Here is a 17425-nt window from a genome sequence, read left to right on the forward strand (position 1 = left end):
AATCTTCCGCCTCTTTTATTTACTCTAGGGATCGAGAAAATGTCATAGTTTTTATTCACTATCTAGTTTTTTTAAAACTGTATCTGATTTTTTTAGCCAAGATTCTGTGATGGCAATAAAATTAGGTTTGTGCGTTAACTAGTAGAAATGTTATCATTACTATGCTATTTATATTGATATTGTTAGTTCTTTTTGGCTGTATCAGATTATTTAAATTTGCATTCCGTGTTTCCCTTGTATTGTGACATTTTCTCTTGGTGTCTTTTCCATACTTACCTTTGTTTAGGCATACTTGAAAAGATTATGTAGTTTTTTCATCTGTTGCCATGGTTGTATTGCATAGGTTGTCGGTAGGTATTACTCAGGGTGTACTAAGGGGCATACAAAGGGGCATGCCCCTTTGTTGTGCTCCTTTGGCCATCGGCGCCATTTTGATAAGTGGCAGCCGACGGCCCGGGAGCAGGAGATCGCTCCCGGGACCCCCACTGGACCACCAGGTACCTGTAAAAAGTTTTTTGGGGAGTCAGGAGGGTGGGGGAAGCTAAGGGATTAGTTTTAAAAGGGTTGGGGTGGGTTTAGAGGTTATTTGTGTGCCGTTTTTCCCACCCTCCCCCAAAACGACAAGAGAACCCCCATGAACAATACTGTGGGGTTTTCCTATCGTTTTGGGGGAGCCCCCGATTTCTGACGATTTTGAAAATATCGTACGATATTTTCAATCGTCCGAAGCCCGATTCACATCCCTAATATTTTCATTAAGCTGCACTGTTTCCCAAATAGTTTCATGGGTAAAACTTGTCGGTCGCACCATTGGGTTTAACTTAGTAACAAGTAAATCTTTAATATTTCCTAATGTTGATTTAGCCTCTATCTGCTTCTCTCCTCCCACTGTAATCCCCCCAGATTCACCATACGTCTCTGTCTCCAGTGCTTTCTCCTTTAAATTTCCCTCTTTTAAAGTTCTTATAATACTGGGATCTTCAGACTACACTGCAGAACTCTCTTGATGGTCTCCTCTCACTAACGCTGAGTTAACTGGGGGTGATCTCATTACCGGGGATAATGATGTACTTAAATCTTGGAGGATATCAGTTCTCATGCCTTCCTGGATATCCTCCAGTGATTGTCTTCCCAGTTGAGTAAACCCAGTGACCACATGGGCATCCATTGGGCCGACAACCGGTAGCGCAGGTGGGGTTTCAGTCATACCCTCTCCCGCGCCCTTCTTTTTCGGCCTGAGTGCGGCAGAAATTAGTTAAACACAAACAACAATTTTTGGACGCTCAGCAGGTCCAGCTATGATATTATAGATCCATAATTCTGGAGGAGGAGATTATATGAAACCCACAATAATTATAACTTATATCAATGTCCAGAGAGGTTTTTCCTACCTCTGGAGGATAGCAGTTTTTAAATTCCAATCACATACAGTGATAACAAGAGACACCGAAGTTTGGTCAAAATTTCAGGACTAAGCCGTGCGCCGGCGGCAGCTACGCACCGCAGGGTGGCCACTTCTTATAGGCCGCCCCCTCACCGGCAGATTCTAGGCAAGTTTCTTCTCGGGAGCAAAAGTCTCTTTCTCTCCTCCTCCTCAAAGGATTTCTCCAAGAGTCACCTCTTATAAGCCGCCTCTGTCGCCGGGCTGATGTCACAAGCTGCACCTCTTTCCAGGTTGGGGCCGAGCTCAGCGCTTCACCCCTCACCGGCAGATTCCAGGCAAGTTTCCTCTCAGGAACAAAAGTCTCTTTATCTCCTCCTCCGACTTTTTAGTTTTCTTAGAAGTCTCTCATTTGGGACTTTGTCAAATACCTTCTGGAAATCCAAATATACAACATCTACCAGTTCACCTTTGTCCACATGTTTATTCAAAAAAATGTAGGCGATGTGTGAGTCAAGACTTCCCTTGGGTAAATCCATGTTGGCTGTGTCCCATCAAACCATGTCTATCTAAATGTTCTATGATGTTATTCTTTATAACAGTTTCCATGATTTTTCCCAGCACTGAATTCAGGCTCACTGGTCAATAGTTACCCGGATTGCTCCTGAAGCCTTTTTTTAAATATTGGGGTTACATTGGCCACCCTCCAGTCTTCAAGCACAATGGATGATTTTAATGATAGGTTACAAATTTCATTTTTGAGTTCCTTCAGTACCCTAGGATGCATACCATCCGGTCCAGGTGATTTGCTACTCTTTAGTTTGTCAATCTGGCCTACTACATCTTCCAGGTTCACAGTGATTTCGTTCAGTTCGTCTGACTCATCACCCCTGAAAACCATTTCCTGAACTGGTATCTCCCCAACATCCTCATTAGTAAACACGGAAGCAAAGAATTCATTTAGTCTTTCTGCAATGGCCTTATCTTCCCTAAGAGCCCCTCTAACCCCTCGGTCATCTAATGGTCCAACCGACTCCCTCACAGGTTTCCTGCTTCAGATATATTTTTAAAAGTTTTTATTATGAATTTTTGCCTCTATGGCCAACATAATTTCAAATTCTCTCTTCACCTCTCTTATCAATGTTTTACACTTACCTTGACAATGCTTATGTTTTATCCTATTTTCTTCAGATGGATCCTTCTTCCAATTTTTGAAGGATGTTTTTTTTGGCTAAAATAACCTCTTTCACCTCACATTTTAACCATGGCGGTAATCGTTTTGCCTTCCTTCCACCTTTCTTAATATGTGGAATACATATGGACTGCGCCTCTAGGATTGTATTTTTAAACAATGTCCATGCCTGTTGAACACTTTAAACCTTTGCAGTTGCACCTTTCAGTTTTTTTTCTATTTTCCTCATTTTATCAAAGTTTCCCTTCTGAAAGTTTAGTGTTAGAGCTTATTGTCCCCCTTCCAGTTATTAGTTTAGTGTTATTAGTTTAGTGTTAGAGACTTATTGTCCCCCTTCCAGTTATTAGTTTAAATTTAATCATGTTATGATCACTGTTGCCAAGTGGCCCCACCACTGTTACCTCTCACCAAATCCTGTGTTCCACTAAGAATTAAATCTAAAATAGCTCCCTCTCTTGTTGGTTCCTGAACCAATTGCTCCATGAAGCAGTCATTTATTGCATCCAGGAACATTATGTCTCTAGCAAGTCTTGATATTACATTTACCCAGTCAATATTGGGGTAATTGAAATCTCCCATTATTATTGCACTGCCAAATTGGTTAGCTTCCCTGATTTCTCTTAGCATTTCATCATCTGTCTGACCATTTTGTCCAGGTGGACGGTAGTATAGTCTTATCACTATACTCTTACCCAACACACATGGGATTTCTACCCATATAGATTCTACTGAGCATTTAGTCTCTTGTATGATCTTTATCCTGTTGGACTCTATACCCTCCCGGACATAAAGTGCCTCACCCTCACCAAGTTGATCCTCCCTATCATTGCGATATAATTTGTACCCTGATATAGCACTGTCCCATTGGTTATCCTCCATCCACGAAGTCTCTGTGATGCCAATTATGTAAATCTCATCATTTGGTGCTATACACTCTAACTCTCCCATCTTACTTCTTAGACTTCTGGCATTGGCATACAGACATTTCAAAGTGTGTTTTTTGTTTGTATTAACAACCTGCTTTTCAGTTATTAGGGATAATTTGGAATTCATTAGCTTCAGTGATTTTTTACATATAGTCACATGGACTACATTTGCTTTTATTGGAACCTCTCTGTTGAGATGCCCTAACTCTCCTGTTTCAATAGTATCCTTCAAGGATACATTTCTGCGAACCATGCACTGCTGAGTGACTGTTGGCTTTCCCCCCTGTTGTAGTTTGAAAGCTGCTCTAACTCCTTTTTGAAAGTTAGTGCCAACAGCTTGGTTCCACTCTGGTTAAGGTGGAGCCCATCCTTTCGGAAAAGTCTCTCCCTTCCCCAAAAGTTTCCCCAGTTCCTTACAAAACTGAATCCTTCTTCCCTGCACCATTGTCTCATCCACGCATTGAAACTCTGGAGCTCTGCCTGCCTCTGGGGACCTGCACGTGGAACAGGAAGCATTTCAGAGAATGCCACCCTGGAGGTTCTGGATTTCAGCTTTGTACTTAAATTCCTAAATTTGGCTTCCAGAACCTCTCTCCCACATTTTCCTATGTCGTTGCTGCCCACATGTACCACAACAGGTGGCTCCTCCCCAGCACTGTCTATAATCCTATCTAGGTGACCCATGAGGTCTGCCACCTTTGCACCAGGCAGTTAAGTTACCAGGTGGTCCTCATGTCCACCAGTCACACTGCTATCTACATTTCTAATAATTGAATCACCAAGTATGATGGCTGGCCTAATCCTTCCCTCCTGGGCAGTAGCCCTGGGAAACTTGTCCTCAGTGCGAGAGGACAATACATCACCTGGAGAGCAGGTCCTTGCTACAGGATCACTTTCTGCTACACCAGGGTGATGTTCTCCTACTGGGAGACCTTTCTGATCTAAGGCAGCACTGGGGCTGCCAGACTGGACTTGGGACTTGGCTACTATGTCCCTGAAGGTCTCATCAATGTACCTCTCTGTCTGCCTCAGCTCCTCCAAGTCTGTTACTCTAGCCTGCAGGGATCAGACTTGTTCCCCGAGAGCCAGGACTCTTTGCACCGAGTGCGCACATTCAATCTCTCACCGGCGGGTAAAAAATCATACATGTGACACTCAATGCAAAAGACTGGAAAACCCCCCTCTTGCTGCTGGACTGCTGTCTTCATCTTAGTCACTGCTTGGCAAATGTCAGCGACGGGGACCTCCCGCAGGAGGGCTACCAATGCCGCCATGGCCCTCACAGAGTGACCTTTGATTTGGCCTCCAAACTGAAGGCCTGCTTGTGCATAGCAGTAGGCAATACAGTCCGCCAGTCAATTAGATAGAGTCTGTTTACTTACTGCAACTCCCAGCCTGTTGATGTCGAAAGATACAAAGAGCTGAGTGGATTGCCTGCAAGCTGCTGTGTGCTACAAATAGAAACCCAAAGCACTTTTGCAATCCAAAGTGTGAAGAGCACATTCCCCTGGGTGGGAGCGAGGCCTCGGAAAGGAGGGCAAAACAATGGACTGATTGATGTGAAAATCAGTCACAATCTTAGGTAGGAACTTGGGATGAGTATGCAGGACCAGATGAACATGAAAAAACTTTGTGTATGGTGGGTACGTGACCATGACCTGAAGCTCACTGACTACGAGCTGAAGTGATCGCCACTAGGAATATAACCTTTCAGGTGAGGAACTTCGGGTCGCAGGAGTACATAGGCTCGATGGAGGATGCATGAGCCACGCTAGGACAATGTTGAGGTCCCAGATCACAACAGGAGGCCGAAGAAGGGGCTTCAGTTGAATCAGACACCTCATAAAGCGAACCACTAAAGGCTGTACCGAGGTGGGAATGCCAGCAACACCCTGATTGTTCGCACTAACGGCATTGAGATGAAGCCTTGACTGGGCTGGTCTGAAGTCAAGACTCGGAAAGGTGCCACAAATAGTCCAAAAACTTGGGGAGGGGGCATGTGAATGGATCTAAGCCATGCCCCTTACACCAGGCAGAGAAACTCTTCCATTTCGAACTGTAAGACTTCCTGGTGGAAGGCTTTCTAGAAGCCACCAGCACCTGAAAGAAGTTTTCTCAGAGGTGCAGGGGCTGAAGGATTATGCACTGAACATCCATGCCACCAAGGCCCGGAGGTTTGGATAGTGCAACGTGCCCTGGTTCTGCGTGATCAGATCGGGCGCAGTCCCCAGTCTGATGGGATCCCTGATTGACAGATCCCGAAGAGGGAACCAGACCTGCTGGGGCCAGTAGGGTGCCATGAGTATCATGGTCCCCCAATCTTGTTGAAGTTTTAGAAGAGTCTTCAAGAGGAGCGGGAGAGGAGGATATGTGTACAGGAGGCCCTTCCCCCAGTGAAGGGAGAAGGCATCAGAGGCCAGACCATCCTGTGTGAACAGGGAGCAAAAATTGCTCACCTTGCAGTTGGTACAGGGAGGCGAAAAGGTCTACATCTGAGGTTCCCCACCGGGGGAAAATCCGGGCCGCTACCGTCGGATTCAGGGACCACTCATGCGGCTGAAAAGAGCGGCTTAGACAGTCCGCTAGCACATTCATAGTCCCGGGTAGATACATCGCCCGCAGCAATGTCCTCTGTGACAGGGCCTAGAACCAGAGCTGCACCACCTTCTGACACGGGAGGAATGACCCTGTGCCTCCCTGTTTGTTGATATACCACATTGCGACTTGGTTGTCAGTCAGAATCAGGATTTCCTTGTGTGACAACCGGTCCTGGAATGCCCAGAGCACAAAACACATTTGCCTGAAAGTCTAAGAAGTTTATCTGGCAGAGAGCTTCCTGAGCAGTCCAGTGACCTTGCATGCGGAGGCCATTCACATGGGCTCCCCAGCCCTGAGAGGCATTGGTAGTAAGCACTACCTTGGGCAGGGTGGCTTGGAAGGGGATCCCCTGCTCCAAATTGGAGAGACTCTCCCACCAGGACAGAGAGATCCTCAGAGGTGGTGTCACAGAGACAGGGGCCTCGAGGTCGTGGGATGACTGCTGCCATTGGAACCGCAACGTCCATTGTGCTCTGAGCATGCAAAGATGGAACAGTGGAGTAACATGGACTGAGGCTGCCACATTGCCCAACAAGCAAAGCAGAACACGGGCACATTCCAACTGCTGCGCACAAAAGTCGCCAATGAAGCTAGGGCAAGGGCCCGATCGCGTGGGAAAAATGCTTTCACCTGCACCGTATCCAGCCTGGCTCCTATGAAGTCCAGCCGGGTAGACAGGCAGAGATGAGATTTTGGGTAGTTGATAACAAACCCTAAGGATTGCAGTGTCTGCATCGTCAGGGTTAAAGCATCCATTGCCCCCGTGCATGAGTTGCTTTTGACTAACCAGTCATCCAGGTATGGGAAGACATGCACTACACAGTGCCTGAGATGCACAGCCACCATTGCTAGGCACTTGGTGAAGACTCAAGGGGCTGAGGCCAAACAAAAAGGCAGAACCTTGTACTGGTAGTGAGCCATCTCCACTAGAAAGCGCAGATACTTCCTGAGCCCGGGGAAGATGGCAATGTGGGCGTAGGCGGCCTTGAGATCGAGGGAACAGAGCCAGTCTCCTCTTTTGAGGAGGGGAATCAGAGTGCCCAGAGAAACCATCTTGAACTTTTCTCTTGCGAGAAATCTTTTCAATGCCCTGAGGTCGAGAAAACCCCCAGTCTTCTTCAGTATGGGGATATACCTTGAATAGAACCCCCAACCCTCTTGAGGGCAAGGAATGAGCTCTACCACTTCTGTGATGAGAAAGGCGGATAGTTCTGTCTGAAGTATGACCTGCTGGGTGGACAAACCCCACGATGGACATGGAGGAGAGTTCTCTGGAATCCTTCTGAAATTGAGAAGGTACCCCTGACGAACTATGATAAAGACCCATTGGTCCGAAGTGATGGTTCCCCAGTGGTGGGTGAAGTAAAGAAACCTGCATCCCACTGGGGAATCCAGCACCAGAGGTACATCCTGCTGACCTGTGCTCCCTCACTATCAGTCAAAAGCCCATAGCAAAGGCCTGTTGGGGGGCCGGCTGGGGCCTAGGTACACGCTGTTGATGGGAATGGTCCCTGGAGCTAGCATGGGGTGTGCGAGTCCGAGAGGCGGGGATATTTCCGCTGCTGGTAAAAGGACTTCTTGGAGCTTGGCCTGGAAGATTTCCTGGCAGAGGAAGGTGGGTCTGAAGAACTAGCGGAGAGTTGTTGGGGGGTTTCGTGGTGATTCTTCAACTGAGCTACCGCATCTCTGACCTTATCCCCAAAAAGGTTATCACCCATACATGGGAGGTCATCCAGCTTCTCCTGCACCTCTGGACGGAGGTCGGAAGTCCATAGCCAGGCCATCCTATAGGCGCCAATGCCCACAGCGGCCACCTGGGCTGTTATCTCAAAAACATCATAGATGGACCTCACCTTGGGGTAGATTTTAAAAAAGTGTGCCTTCGCCACTGGAGGCACACTTTTTTTCTTGGCGCATCAGGCGCAAACAAAAGTACGCTGGATTTTAGTAGATACGCGCGTAGCCGCGCGTATCTGCTAAAATCCAGGATCGGCGCGTGCAAGGCTGCCGATTTCGTGTAGCCGGCGCGCGCCGAGCCGCGCAGCCTGCCGCCATTCCCTCCGAGGCCACTCCGAAATCGGAGCGGCCTCGGAGGGAACTCGCTTTCGCCCTCCCCTCACCTTCCCCTCCCTTCCTCTATCTAACCCACCCCCCCGGCCCTATCTAAACCCCCCCTACCTTTGTCGGGGGATTTACGCCTCCTGGAGGAAGAAGTAAATCCCCGCGCGCCAGCGGGCCGCTAGCGCGCCGAGACGCGACCTGGGGGCGGTTCCAGAGGGCACAGCCACTCCCCCGGACCGCCCCGGGCCAAAACCACACCCCCGGGCCCGCCCCCGAAATGCCGTGCCGATCGGCCCCGCCCCAACACGCCCCCGACACGCCCCCCTCAAAAAACCCCGGGACTTACGCGAGTCCCGGGGCTCTGCGCGCGCCGGCAGCCTATGGAACATAGGCGCACCGGCGCGCAAGGCCCTGCTCGCGTAAATCCGGGCGGATTTACGCGAGCAGGGCTTTTAAAATCCGCCCCCTTGTGTTTCCTGGCTTCCAGATCCAACTGGACAATGGCAGAAAGCAACTCCTTTTGCTTCTGGGGGAGGCTTTCTGCGGGCTCCTGGACCTGTTTCTACAGGTTTTGGTTGTACTGGGTTATGTACAACTGGTAGGAGGCGATATGGGCAATACCATAGTGCCCTGAAAAACCTTCAGACCCAAAGCATACAGTTCCCTCTGTTGCTGCCCCAGAGGGGCAGAGGCATGGGTGCGGGAGAACTTGGCCTTTTTGAGAGCGGACTCCACCACCACAGACTGGTGAGGGAGATGCCGCCTCTCAAACTCTAATGCTTGCTGCACCATAAATACCTACATGGCAGCACATGATTGGTATATATTTAGTATTTTCACATAAATACCTATATGGCAGCACACGATTGATATATATTTAGTGTTTGCACCAGGTAGGTGGCATCCGCCTTCCTATTCACTGGAGAGATGGCGATCGGGTATTCCTACATTCTAAGGAGAAGCTCCTTAAAGATGTCATGAATGGGAACAGCCACTATCTCCTTTGAAGCGTCGACAAATTGGAGTACCTCCAACATCTTATGTCGCACATCCTCCTCTGTGAGAAGCTGGAAGGGGATAGCTTCGGCCATGGCCCTAACAAAGCCTGTAAAGGAAAGGTCCACCGGGGGAGACAGATGCCTTTCCTCCAGTGAGTAAGGCTCTGAAAGGGGATCGTCCAAGATTTCAGACGAAGAATATGAAGAGCCATCACCACATGGATCATAAGGGCCTTCTTCTTCACGGAGGCCATCGTGGGACCTGTGCAGGTGATGCCTGAGGAAAACCCTGGCCCTGGGCACTGAGGGCCTTGAAGGCATAGAGGGAATTGGTGGTCCCGCTGGTAACGGGGGAACCGAGGGCTGCAGAAGGTCAGAGGGGCTGGGTACATGCTCAGGGAACTGAGACTTTGGGGGCACAGCACTGGCCACATCTTCCTCAGAGGAGGACCCAATGATGGGGATCGCTCCTGATAGAGACATCTGTGGCTGCTGGGGCACCGAGGGCCCCTTGGGCACCAGTTGCATTGGGAGGGCTCAGAGAACAACATCCAAACACTTGAGAAGGGGTGCCAAGATAAACGGTGGCACTGGTGTGGGGACCGGTGGCGGAGGCGGCTCAACGCTCCGAACTCAGATCACTGCACTCTACATCCTGCGGTCCAGCTCCACCTGAAAGTCCAGTGAGGCCAGGACTGAGGGAGGGGGACAAGGCATTACCGGTGCTTTCTCGGTTCTCATGGAGGCATGGTGCCCGGCACTGTCAGTGGGGAATGCCTGGGACTCCCGGGCTTATCAGAGGAGGTGATCCTGTAGCTAGACCCTTACTTCCAGCCAATGAGCTATCCTCTAGTACTGAAGATGCATAGTTACAGATTGCTATTGGAGATTCAATCAATAGGAATGTAGATAGCAAAGTGGTTGGTGGCCATGAGGATTACTTGGTAACTTGCCTGCCAGGTATAAAAGTAGCTGATGCCATGTTTCACTTAGATAAAAATTTAGTGAGTGCTGGGGAGAAGCTGGAATTTGTGCTACATGTGGGTATCAGTGACAAAAAAAAGTGCAGGATAGGAGTTTCTAGAGGTCAAATTTAGATTTTAGATAAGAATTTAAATTTAGATAAGAATTTAAAATCTAAAATCTCTAGTGTAGCATTCTCAGGAATGCTTCCTGTTCCATGTGTAGAATCCCAGCAGGCTGAGTTCTAATCTCAGTGCTGGATGAGACAATGGTGCAGAAAAGAGGACGAGTAAGCATTTGGGGGAAGAGGAAGCCTAGTCAGATGGGATGAGCTTCACCTTAACCAGAATGGAACCCGATTACTAGGGTTAGCAAAAAGGAGATAGAACAGTTTCTAAACTAGATCTCAGTGGAAAGTCTACAGTCACTGAAAAGCACATGGTCAGAATGAGGAATCTTTAAAGGATAATATTAAAACAGCAATATATGACTATCCTGAAAGAGAGAATGTGGAAAAGGTACAGGCAACTCAGATGAATTTAAATAGCAAATATAAAATCACAAATCAACAGTAAGTTCATAAGCAGGCAATGAACAAGAATAAAAAGAATACATTTACATCTTTATATGGAAATGCCAGGAAGTCTAAAAAAAAAAAGATTAGACATTTAGAAAGCATGGCCCAGAGAGGGCAATCTTAAAATAGATTTACGTGGGTAAATTGCCGGCTTGAAACTTGCCCTCGCTCAATATAAATCAACACATCTAAGTTTGAAATTATGTGCCTTATTGTGAACCGTTGTGACGGCAAGTAGGTTAACGACGGTATAGAAAGATTTTAAATAAATAAATAAATAAATATGGCTGAAATTATGCACATTGGGCCAGATTTTCAAAGGGTTACGTGCCTGGCCTATTTTAAAAAGGCCCGGCGATGCGCGTAATGCCCCGGGACGCGTGTAAATCCTGGGGCTTTACAAAAGGGGCAGTCCAGGGGCGAGGCCAGAAGCCTCCGACACAGTGGCCATTGCCACTGTGTCGGAGGATCGTGCTGGCAGCCTGCCAGCGCGCAACTTGTGCCTGCTCAGAGGTAGGTGCAAAAGGTAAGACAAAGGACGGGAGGGGTGGGTTAGAGTAGAGCTAGGAAGGGGAAAGGTTAGGGGAAGGGGTGGGAAGGTCAGGTTAGGGGGAAGGGAACAGGGGAAGGCAACGCAGCTCAGCGCGTGCAAGGTGGACAATTGTGCATCCCCTTGCGCGTGCTGACCCCTGATTTTATAACTTGTGCCCGCAAGTTATAAAATCGGGTGTACATGTGCGCACGCCGGGTAGCGCATGCACATGTACGCCCGGCACACCTTTTTAAAATCTACCCCAAAGTTCCATAATACACATACTTTTAGCTGCATTTAGAGGCATTCTTACGAGTATGTTTAAGTTGAGGAATTATAATAATGCATGTATATTGGATTTTCAAATCTATATATGTTATTTTCTATGAAAAAGTACCCATGACAAGTTTCATATTGAAAGTATGTACATACTTTTGCTTTACATTTTGGTGCAAAGCCTGTGGATAAACAGTAGCCATGGATTTTGTCACAATGCAGAAAGTTTGAAAATTGCCCCCTAAATGGAAACACAGATATAAGCATCAGGTGGAAGGAGGGCAGCCAATGGGACACTGTGATACCAGGCTACAAAGTGTATAAAAATGACAGAGTAAATCGCTCTGGTGGCAGGGAGGCACTATATGTTAAAGATATCAGATTCCAGTATGATAACAATTCTGCATAAAACAAACCACTCTGGAATCTCTACAGATTAAAATTCCATGCATGATGCATGAGGGGGTATACTACTGTCCAATTGACCAGGGAGGTGAAACAGACTGTGAAATATGAATAGAAATTAGACAGCTTAGTAAAAATAGAAACAATAATGTGATATTTCAATTACCTCAATATCAATTGGGTGAACATTTCTTCAGAACCTGCTGGAGATGTAAAGTTGTATGTAAACCTGCCTGAAGTCTTATATGAATTGAACGGTATATAAATTGAAGAAAATGGTAATAGTGATCACAACATACACAATTTTGATATAATCACTGGAGGAAGAATAAAACTACTGCAGTAGCATTTAGTTTTAAAAAGGAAACGATATTAAAATGAGGAAATCACTGTTAAAAAACATGGGAATAACCTGCATAGAGCGGCAGAAAAATGAGGTAACCTGCGCAGAGCAGTAGTTACTACCATAAGAAACTTGCTGGGCAGACTGGATTAACCGTCATTACTATGTTAGCTAGAAGGAAACTAGAATAAACAGTTGTGTGGGTTAAAAGTCTGCATGTGGTAGGAGACTGCTTAAAAATACTATCTTAGAAGCCCAAATAAAACGTATTCCACAAGCTAGCAAAGGTAAAAAATGACTTCCAGTATGGCTAAATGATGTTTTGAAAGAGGCTCTTTAAGCCAAGATGAAAATTCTTTATAAAATGGAAGACAGATTCAAATGAGGAAAATAGGAAAGAGCATGAGCACAAATTAAATGTCAAATAGTAATTATATTACATTTATTTGTTGCCCTCCTCCCAAAGGACCCAGGATAGCTTACAACAATATCAATAAATACAAGCAAATACAAATATAACAACATTATACAATATCATAAATAAAACATAAAATACAATAAGCAGGCCAGGAGAGAATTAGAGGAGAAATTTTCCAAAGAAGTAAAAACTAATAATAAAACCTTTTTCAAGTACATAAAATGAAGAGGGCTACAATGGAGTCTACTGGCACGTTAGATAACCAGGGGATATAAAGGACACTTAAAAGCGAATTTTCAAAAGTTACACATAAAAAATACAACTTGCACACATAAAATAGCATATATGCAAGTATATGCTTTTTTGAAAACTAACATATGCATGTAAATCAGGGTCTGTGAGTACATTTGCATGTGTAAAGAAGGGGCGGGCTAGGGGCATTACAAGAAGGGGCCTACATTTATGCAAGTTGCTATTTTACAGCCTATAAATTGACAAGCATAAGTTTTTTACTTGCATATTTACACCTGGTCATTATCAGGCGAAAGTATTCATAAACATCTTAAAAGTGAAAAATGAATGGATGGGGGGCGGGGCTGAGTTAAATGGGGGGACTTCAGGCTGAAGAGCCAGGAGGGTCTTCATGACCTGCAGATGGACTAGGAAACTGGTAGACTAAGTGGTAAAACTGGTTATTTCATTGTTATGCGCATGTTAGAAAATCCTTGACTTACGCCTGTAAAAGCTGACTTACGAGGGTAAATGCATCTCAATAATGTAAGTAAAATGTACTCGCATATCCCTTTAAAACTGGAAGTACAAATACGCAGTTATTTAATTTGCACACACTTATCTGGCTAAATTTCGATTTATCCAGCTAGGTAGTGCCTTTGCCATTACTTAGATGGACAAGTTTGAACTTATCTGGATAAACAGTGCTTTTTTTTTTTTTTTTAAAGACTTATCCATCTATCTTACATACTGGACAACTCTGAAAAGTGCTACTTAGATGGAGAAGTAGTGCTTTTCAGACTTATTTGGCTATATGCTGCTACTCAGCTGGTTAAATTGGAATTTACCTGGATAAGTGTTGCTACTTTTCTGATGTCTGGAATTGCAGGGCTTGTGGTTTTTACATATGCAAGCATTTGTGGTCATATTTTATAAACTGTGCATATCAGATCCATGCAGATTATAAAATACAGTACCAACTTTGATGTGCCCATGCATAAATGGGCACACGCGAGCAGTTTTGAAAGTTATCCTCCCTGGGAGGAGGAAGCCATAGCAGGAAAACTAATTAATTCTGCTTTGTTTTTCATTGCAGAAGATATTGGGGACATACACTGGAAACATTTTTTGAAGATAATCATTCAGAGGAACTGAAGCTAATTACAGTAAATCTGACAATATAAATAGTAGCAAAACACCTTACTGTATTCACCCCATGGTTCTAAGGAACTAAAAAAATGAAACTGTAAACCTGGTCATCTGTAACCTAGTATTAAAGATAATCATTATTCCGGAGGACTGAAGAATAGCCAATGAAACACCAATTTTAAAAACGGTTTCCAGGTATGATCCAGAAAAATACAGATCAGTGAGCCAGATATCAGTGCCAGGTAAAATGGTGGAAGCTATTGTTAAGAAGAAAATTATTACATATATGGATAAGTAAGGCTTAATGGGGAACAGCCAGCATGGATTTAGGAAAAGGAAGACATGACTAATCTACTAGAATTCTCTGAAAGTGTGAATAAGGGTGAGCCAATTGCTGGAGCACATCTGGATTTTCATAATGTATTTGATGAAGTCCCTCAGAAGACACTTATCAGAAAATTAAAATAATGGGATAGGATGCAATGTGTAGATTGGTAACTGGTTAAAGAATAGCAAGCAAAAGGTTTTCCCAATGGAGAGAGAGGTAAATAGTGATATATTACAGGAATCTGTACTGGGATCAGTATTGTTTAATGCATTCATTAATGAAAAGGAAGCAATTAGTGAGGTGATTAAATTTGCAGATGATGTACAATTATTCAAAGTAGTTAAAAAAAATAAAAACAAAACCAAATAGACTATGAGGAATTGCAGGAGAACCTTGTGCGAACTAGGAACTGGGCATCTATATGGCAGATGAAATTTAATCTGGACAAGTGCAAAGTGATGCACATGGAAAAATCATCCTAACTACATTTACCAATGCTGGATTCTACATTAGGAGAAAAAGGACCTTGAAATTAATTATGGACAATACATGGAAATCCTCAGCTCTGTGTGCAAGAGTGTTGAAAACAAAATAGAATGTTAGAAATTTGGAAAGAGAAAATAAAACTGAGAATAATTCTATTTATTTTCAGATTCTTATATACCACACAATCAAAAAATCTGGCTAGTGCGGTTTACAATAAACTAAAACATAGAACCTATCAATAAAATAATAAAACCCATTTAAACCAACATAGTATAATGACACTTTTTAGTTTTATATGCAGTTCTGGTCACATCTGATAAAAGATATAGTAGAACTAGAAAAGCCAACAGAGAAGGGCAAATATGATAAAGGGTAAGGAACTACTACCTTATGAAGAAATGCTATACAGGGCGCTTCAGTTTGGAGAAGAGATAACAGAGGAGATAATGGAAAAGGGTGGCGTGGAATGAGTTAATAGGGAATAGCTAATTATCCTTTCAAATGGTACTAGTACTAGGTGGCACTCCAAACTAAGCAGTAGCAGATTTAAAACAAATTTAAGAAAGTATTTTTTTTTCAGTCAATGTACAATTAAGCTGAGGAATTTGTTGCTGGAGGATGTGGTCAAAGCTAGTAATATAACTGGATTTAAAAAAGATTTGGGTAAGTTACCAGAAAAAATTATTAGGCAGGTAGGCTTGAAGATCAATATCTCTTTATTTCTGGGAGTGAACAACAGGGAATGAATGAATCTCTCCATGAGGCTCTGCTTCATAGTGGCCCAGAATGGCTGCTGTTGGAGATAGTATGCTGGGCTCGATGGACAGTGGTCTGACCCAGCATGCCACTGCTAATGTAACAGCATTCTCAGCATCAGCTAGTCAGAGAAGCAGAAGCTCATATACAGAGTCCAAATGATGTCTCCTGCTAATCACTATTTAAATGGCTTGTAGTCCACTTCACAATCCACTAATATTCTCCTCTGATTCTGAAGTTAATATATGAAAATACACTATGAAGAAAAAAAATATGGGATATCCAATAAGAGACAACCAACATATTTTTGGCAAGTGAAACTCTTTTTACTTTTGCTTACTACAATAAAGAAAAACATATTAACATTTATGCATACTTGTAGCTATATCATAGTTATAACAATTGTCTTCATTAAAGTTACACATTTTAACATTCATAATACAATTTAAACAAACAAGAACTGGAATGAGAGTTGACGACATTTATCTCTTTCCTAAAAAACAATCTTTCATAGCTCTCTATGTTTTCACCATTCCTGATGCAGCAGCTTGAAAGCAGGTAATCTGTAAGTGCATACTACTCTTGAATTTGTTTACTAGATCTTCTAGAAACCTATAAAAGAAGAGGCAGAAGGTCGTTTACTAATCACTATAGCTCAAAAGATTGACTAATAAAGACCAAAGTTATGCAGGCACTAAGAACTCTTTGGGCTGAATTTCCAAGCCATTTGTGTACATAAAACTGGTTTTAATATGAATAAATGGATGTTCAAAAGTAGCCTGGGGTTCAATTTGTGTACTTTTACATGAATTGGGGAAAGACATTCCATGGGGTGGAGTTGGAAGCAACGCACATAATTTTGATTTTAATGTAATCAGCGTAAATTAACCCACACAGATTATGTTCTTCAAAGAGCAAGGTGAAACTTGTACGGGTTAGTTTATGAGCATGCCTGGTTAATTAATTTTAAAGCAAACTTATGCATCTAAGAATGGATTGAAAACTCAGGGTGAAGTCTGTGCGTAAAAGGTAGATCCAGACTTTATCCCTCCATTTAGTTATAAAATTTACCCTCCCCATGGATGGGCTGCACTCTCGCTCTCTCTTTTTTTTAACTGCATAGAAAGCAAAGCTGCTTACCTGTACCAGGTGTTCTCCGAGGATAGCAGGATGTCAGTCCTCACACATGCATGACATCATCTGATACAGCCTGGCATGGAAAACATGTTAAAGTTTCTAGAACTTTGACAGAGCCTCGCTAAGCATGCCCAGCATGCCCATGCATTCACATGGGGACCTCTCAGTCTGGTAACGTAGAATTGAAGAACAAAAAATGAACATAAGAACCCACAAACCGGAAACCCAATTCCGTGAGGCGGCGGGCAAGTTTCATGAGTACTGACTCCTATAGCCTGAAAGAACAACTGTTACAGGTAAGCAATTCTGCTTTCTCCGAGGACAAGCAGGATGGCAGTCCTCACACATGGGTGAATCCCTAGCTACAGGTTGCCCCCCCAACATAAAAGAGGACCAACAAAACACCAAACAAGTGCCAATGGACACAACGACACATTTTGTTGGTAAACCGGGGGGGGGGGGGGGCTTAGCCTGAACAGAAAGAACAGGCCCTAGGTGGGAACAGAGTTGGGTTCTACACTTCAAACAAATTCTGAAGGACAGATTGGCCAAACCTACTGTTGTGTTGGCCATCCCTATCCAAACAGTAATGAGATGTGAATGAGTGGATGGAACTCTATGTCCCAGCTCTGCAGATCTCCTCCATGGGAGCTGCTCACAAGTGGATC

At 44.3% G+C, this 17425-nt stretch overlaps 1 protein-coding gene across 1 annotated transcript in view; it reads right to left on the minus strand.

Moving 5' to 3' along the window:
• Window positions 1-12679: 12679 nt before the first annotated feature.
• The window catches only part of EXOC2 (exocyst complex component 2), a 391656-nt gene continuing 386910 nt past the window's right edge, over window positions 12680-17425 (minus strand). The window contains exon 28 of the mRNA XM_029590528.1: window positions 12680-16232. Coding sequence (XP_029446388.1) covers window positions 16139-16232 — 94 coding nt within the window. The 3' untranslated portion in view covers window positions 12680-16138. The remainder of the gene's footprint in view (window positions 16233-17425) is intronic.

The sequence above is a fragment of the Rhinatrema bivittatum genome, chromosome 2, assembly GCF_901001135.1.
Source record: "Rhinatrema bivittatum chromosome 2, aRhiBiv1.1, whole genome shotgun sequence".
Lineage (NCBI taxonomy): Eukaryota > Metazoa > Chordata > Amphibia > Gymnophiona > Rhinatrematidae > Rhinatrema > Rhinatrema bivittatum.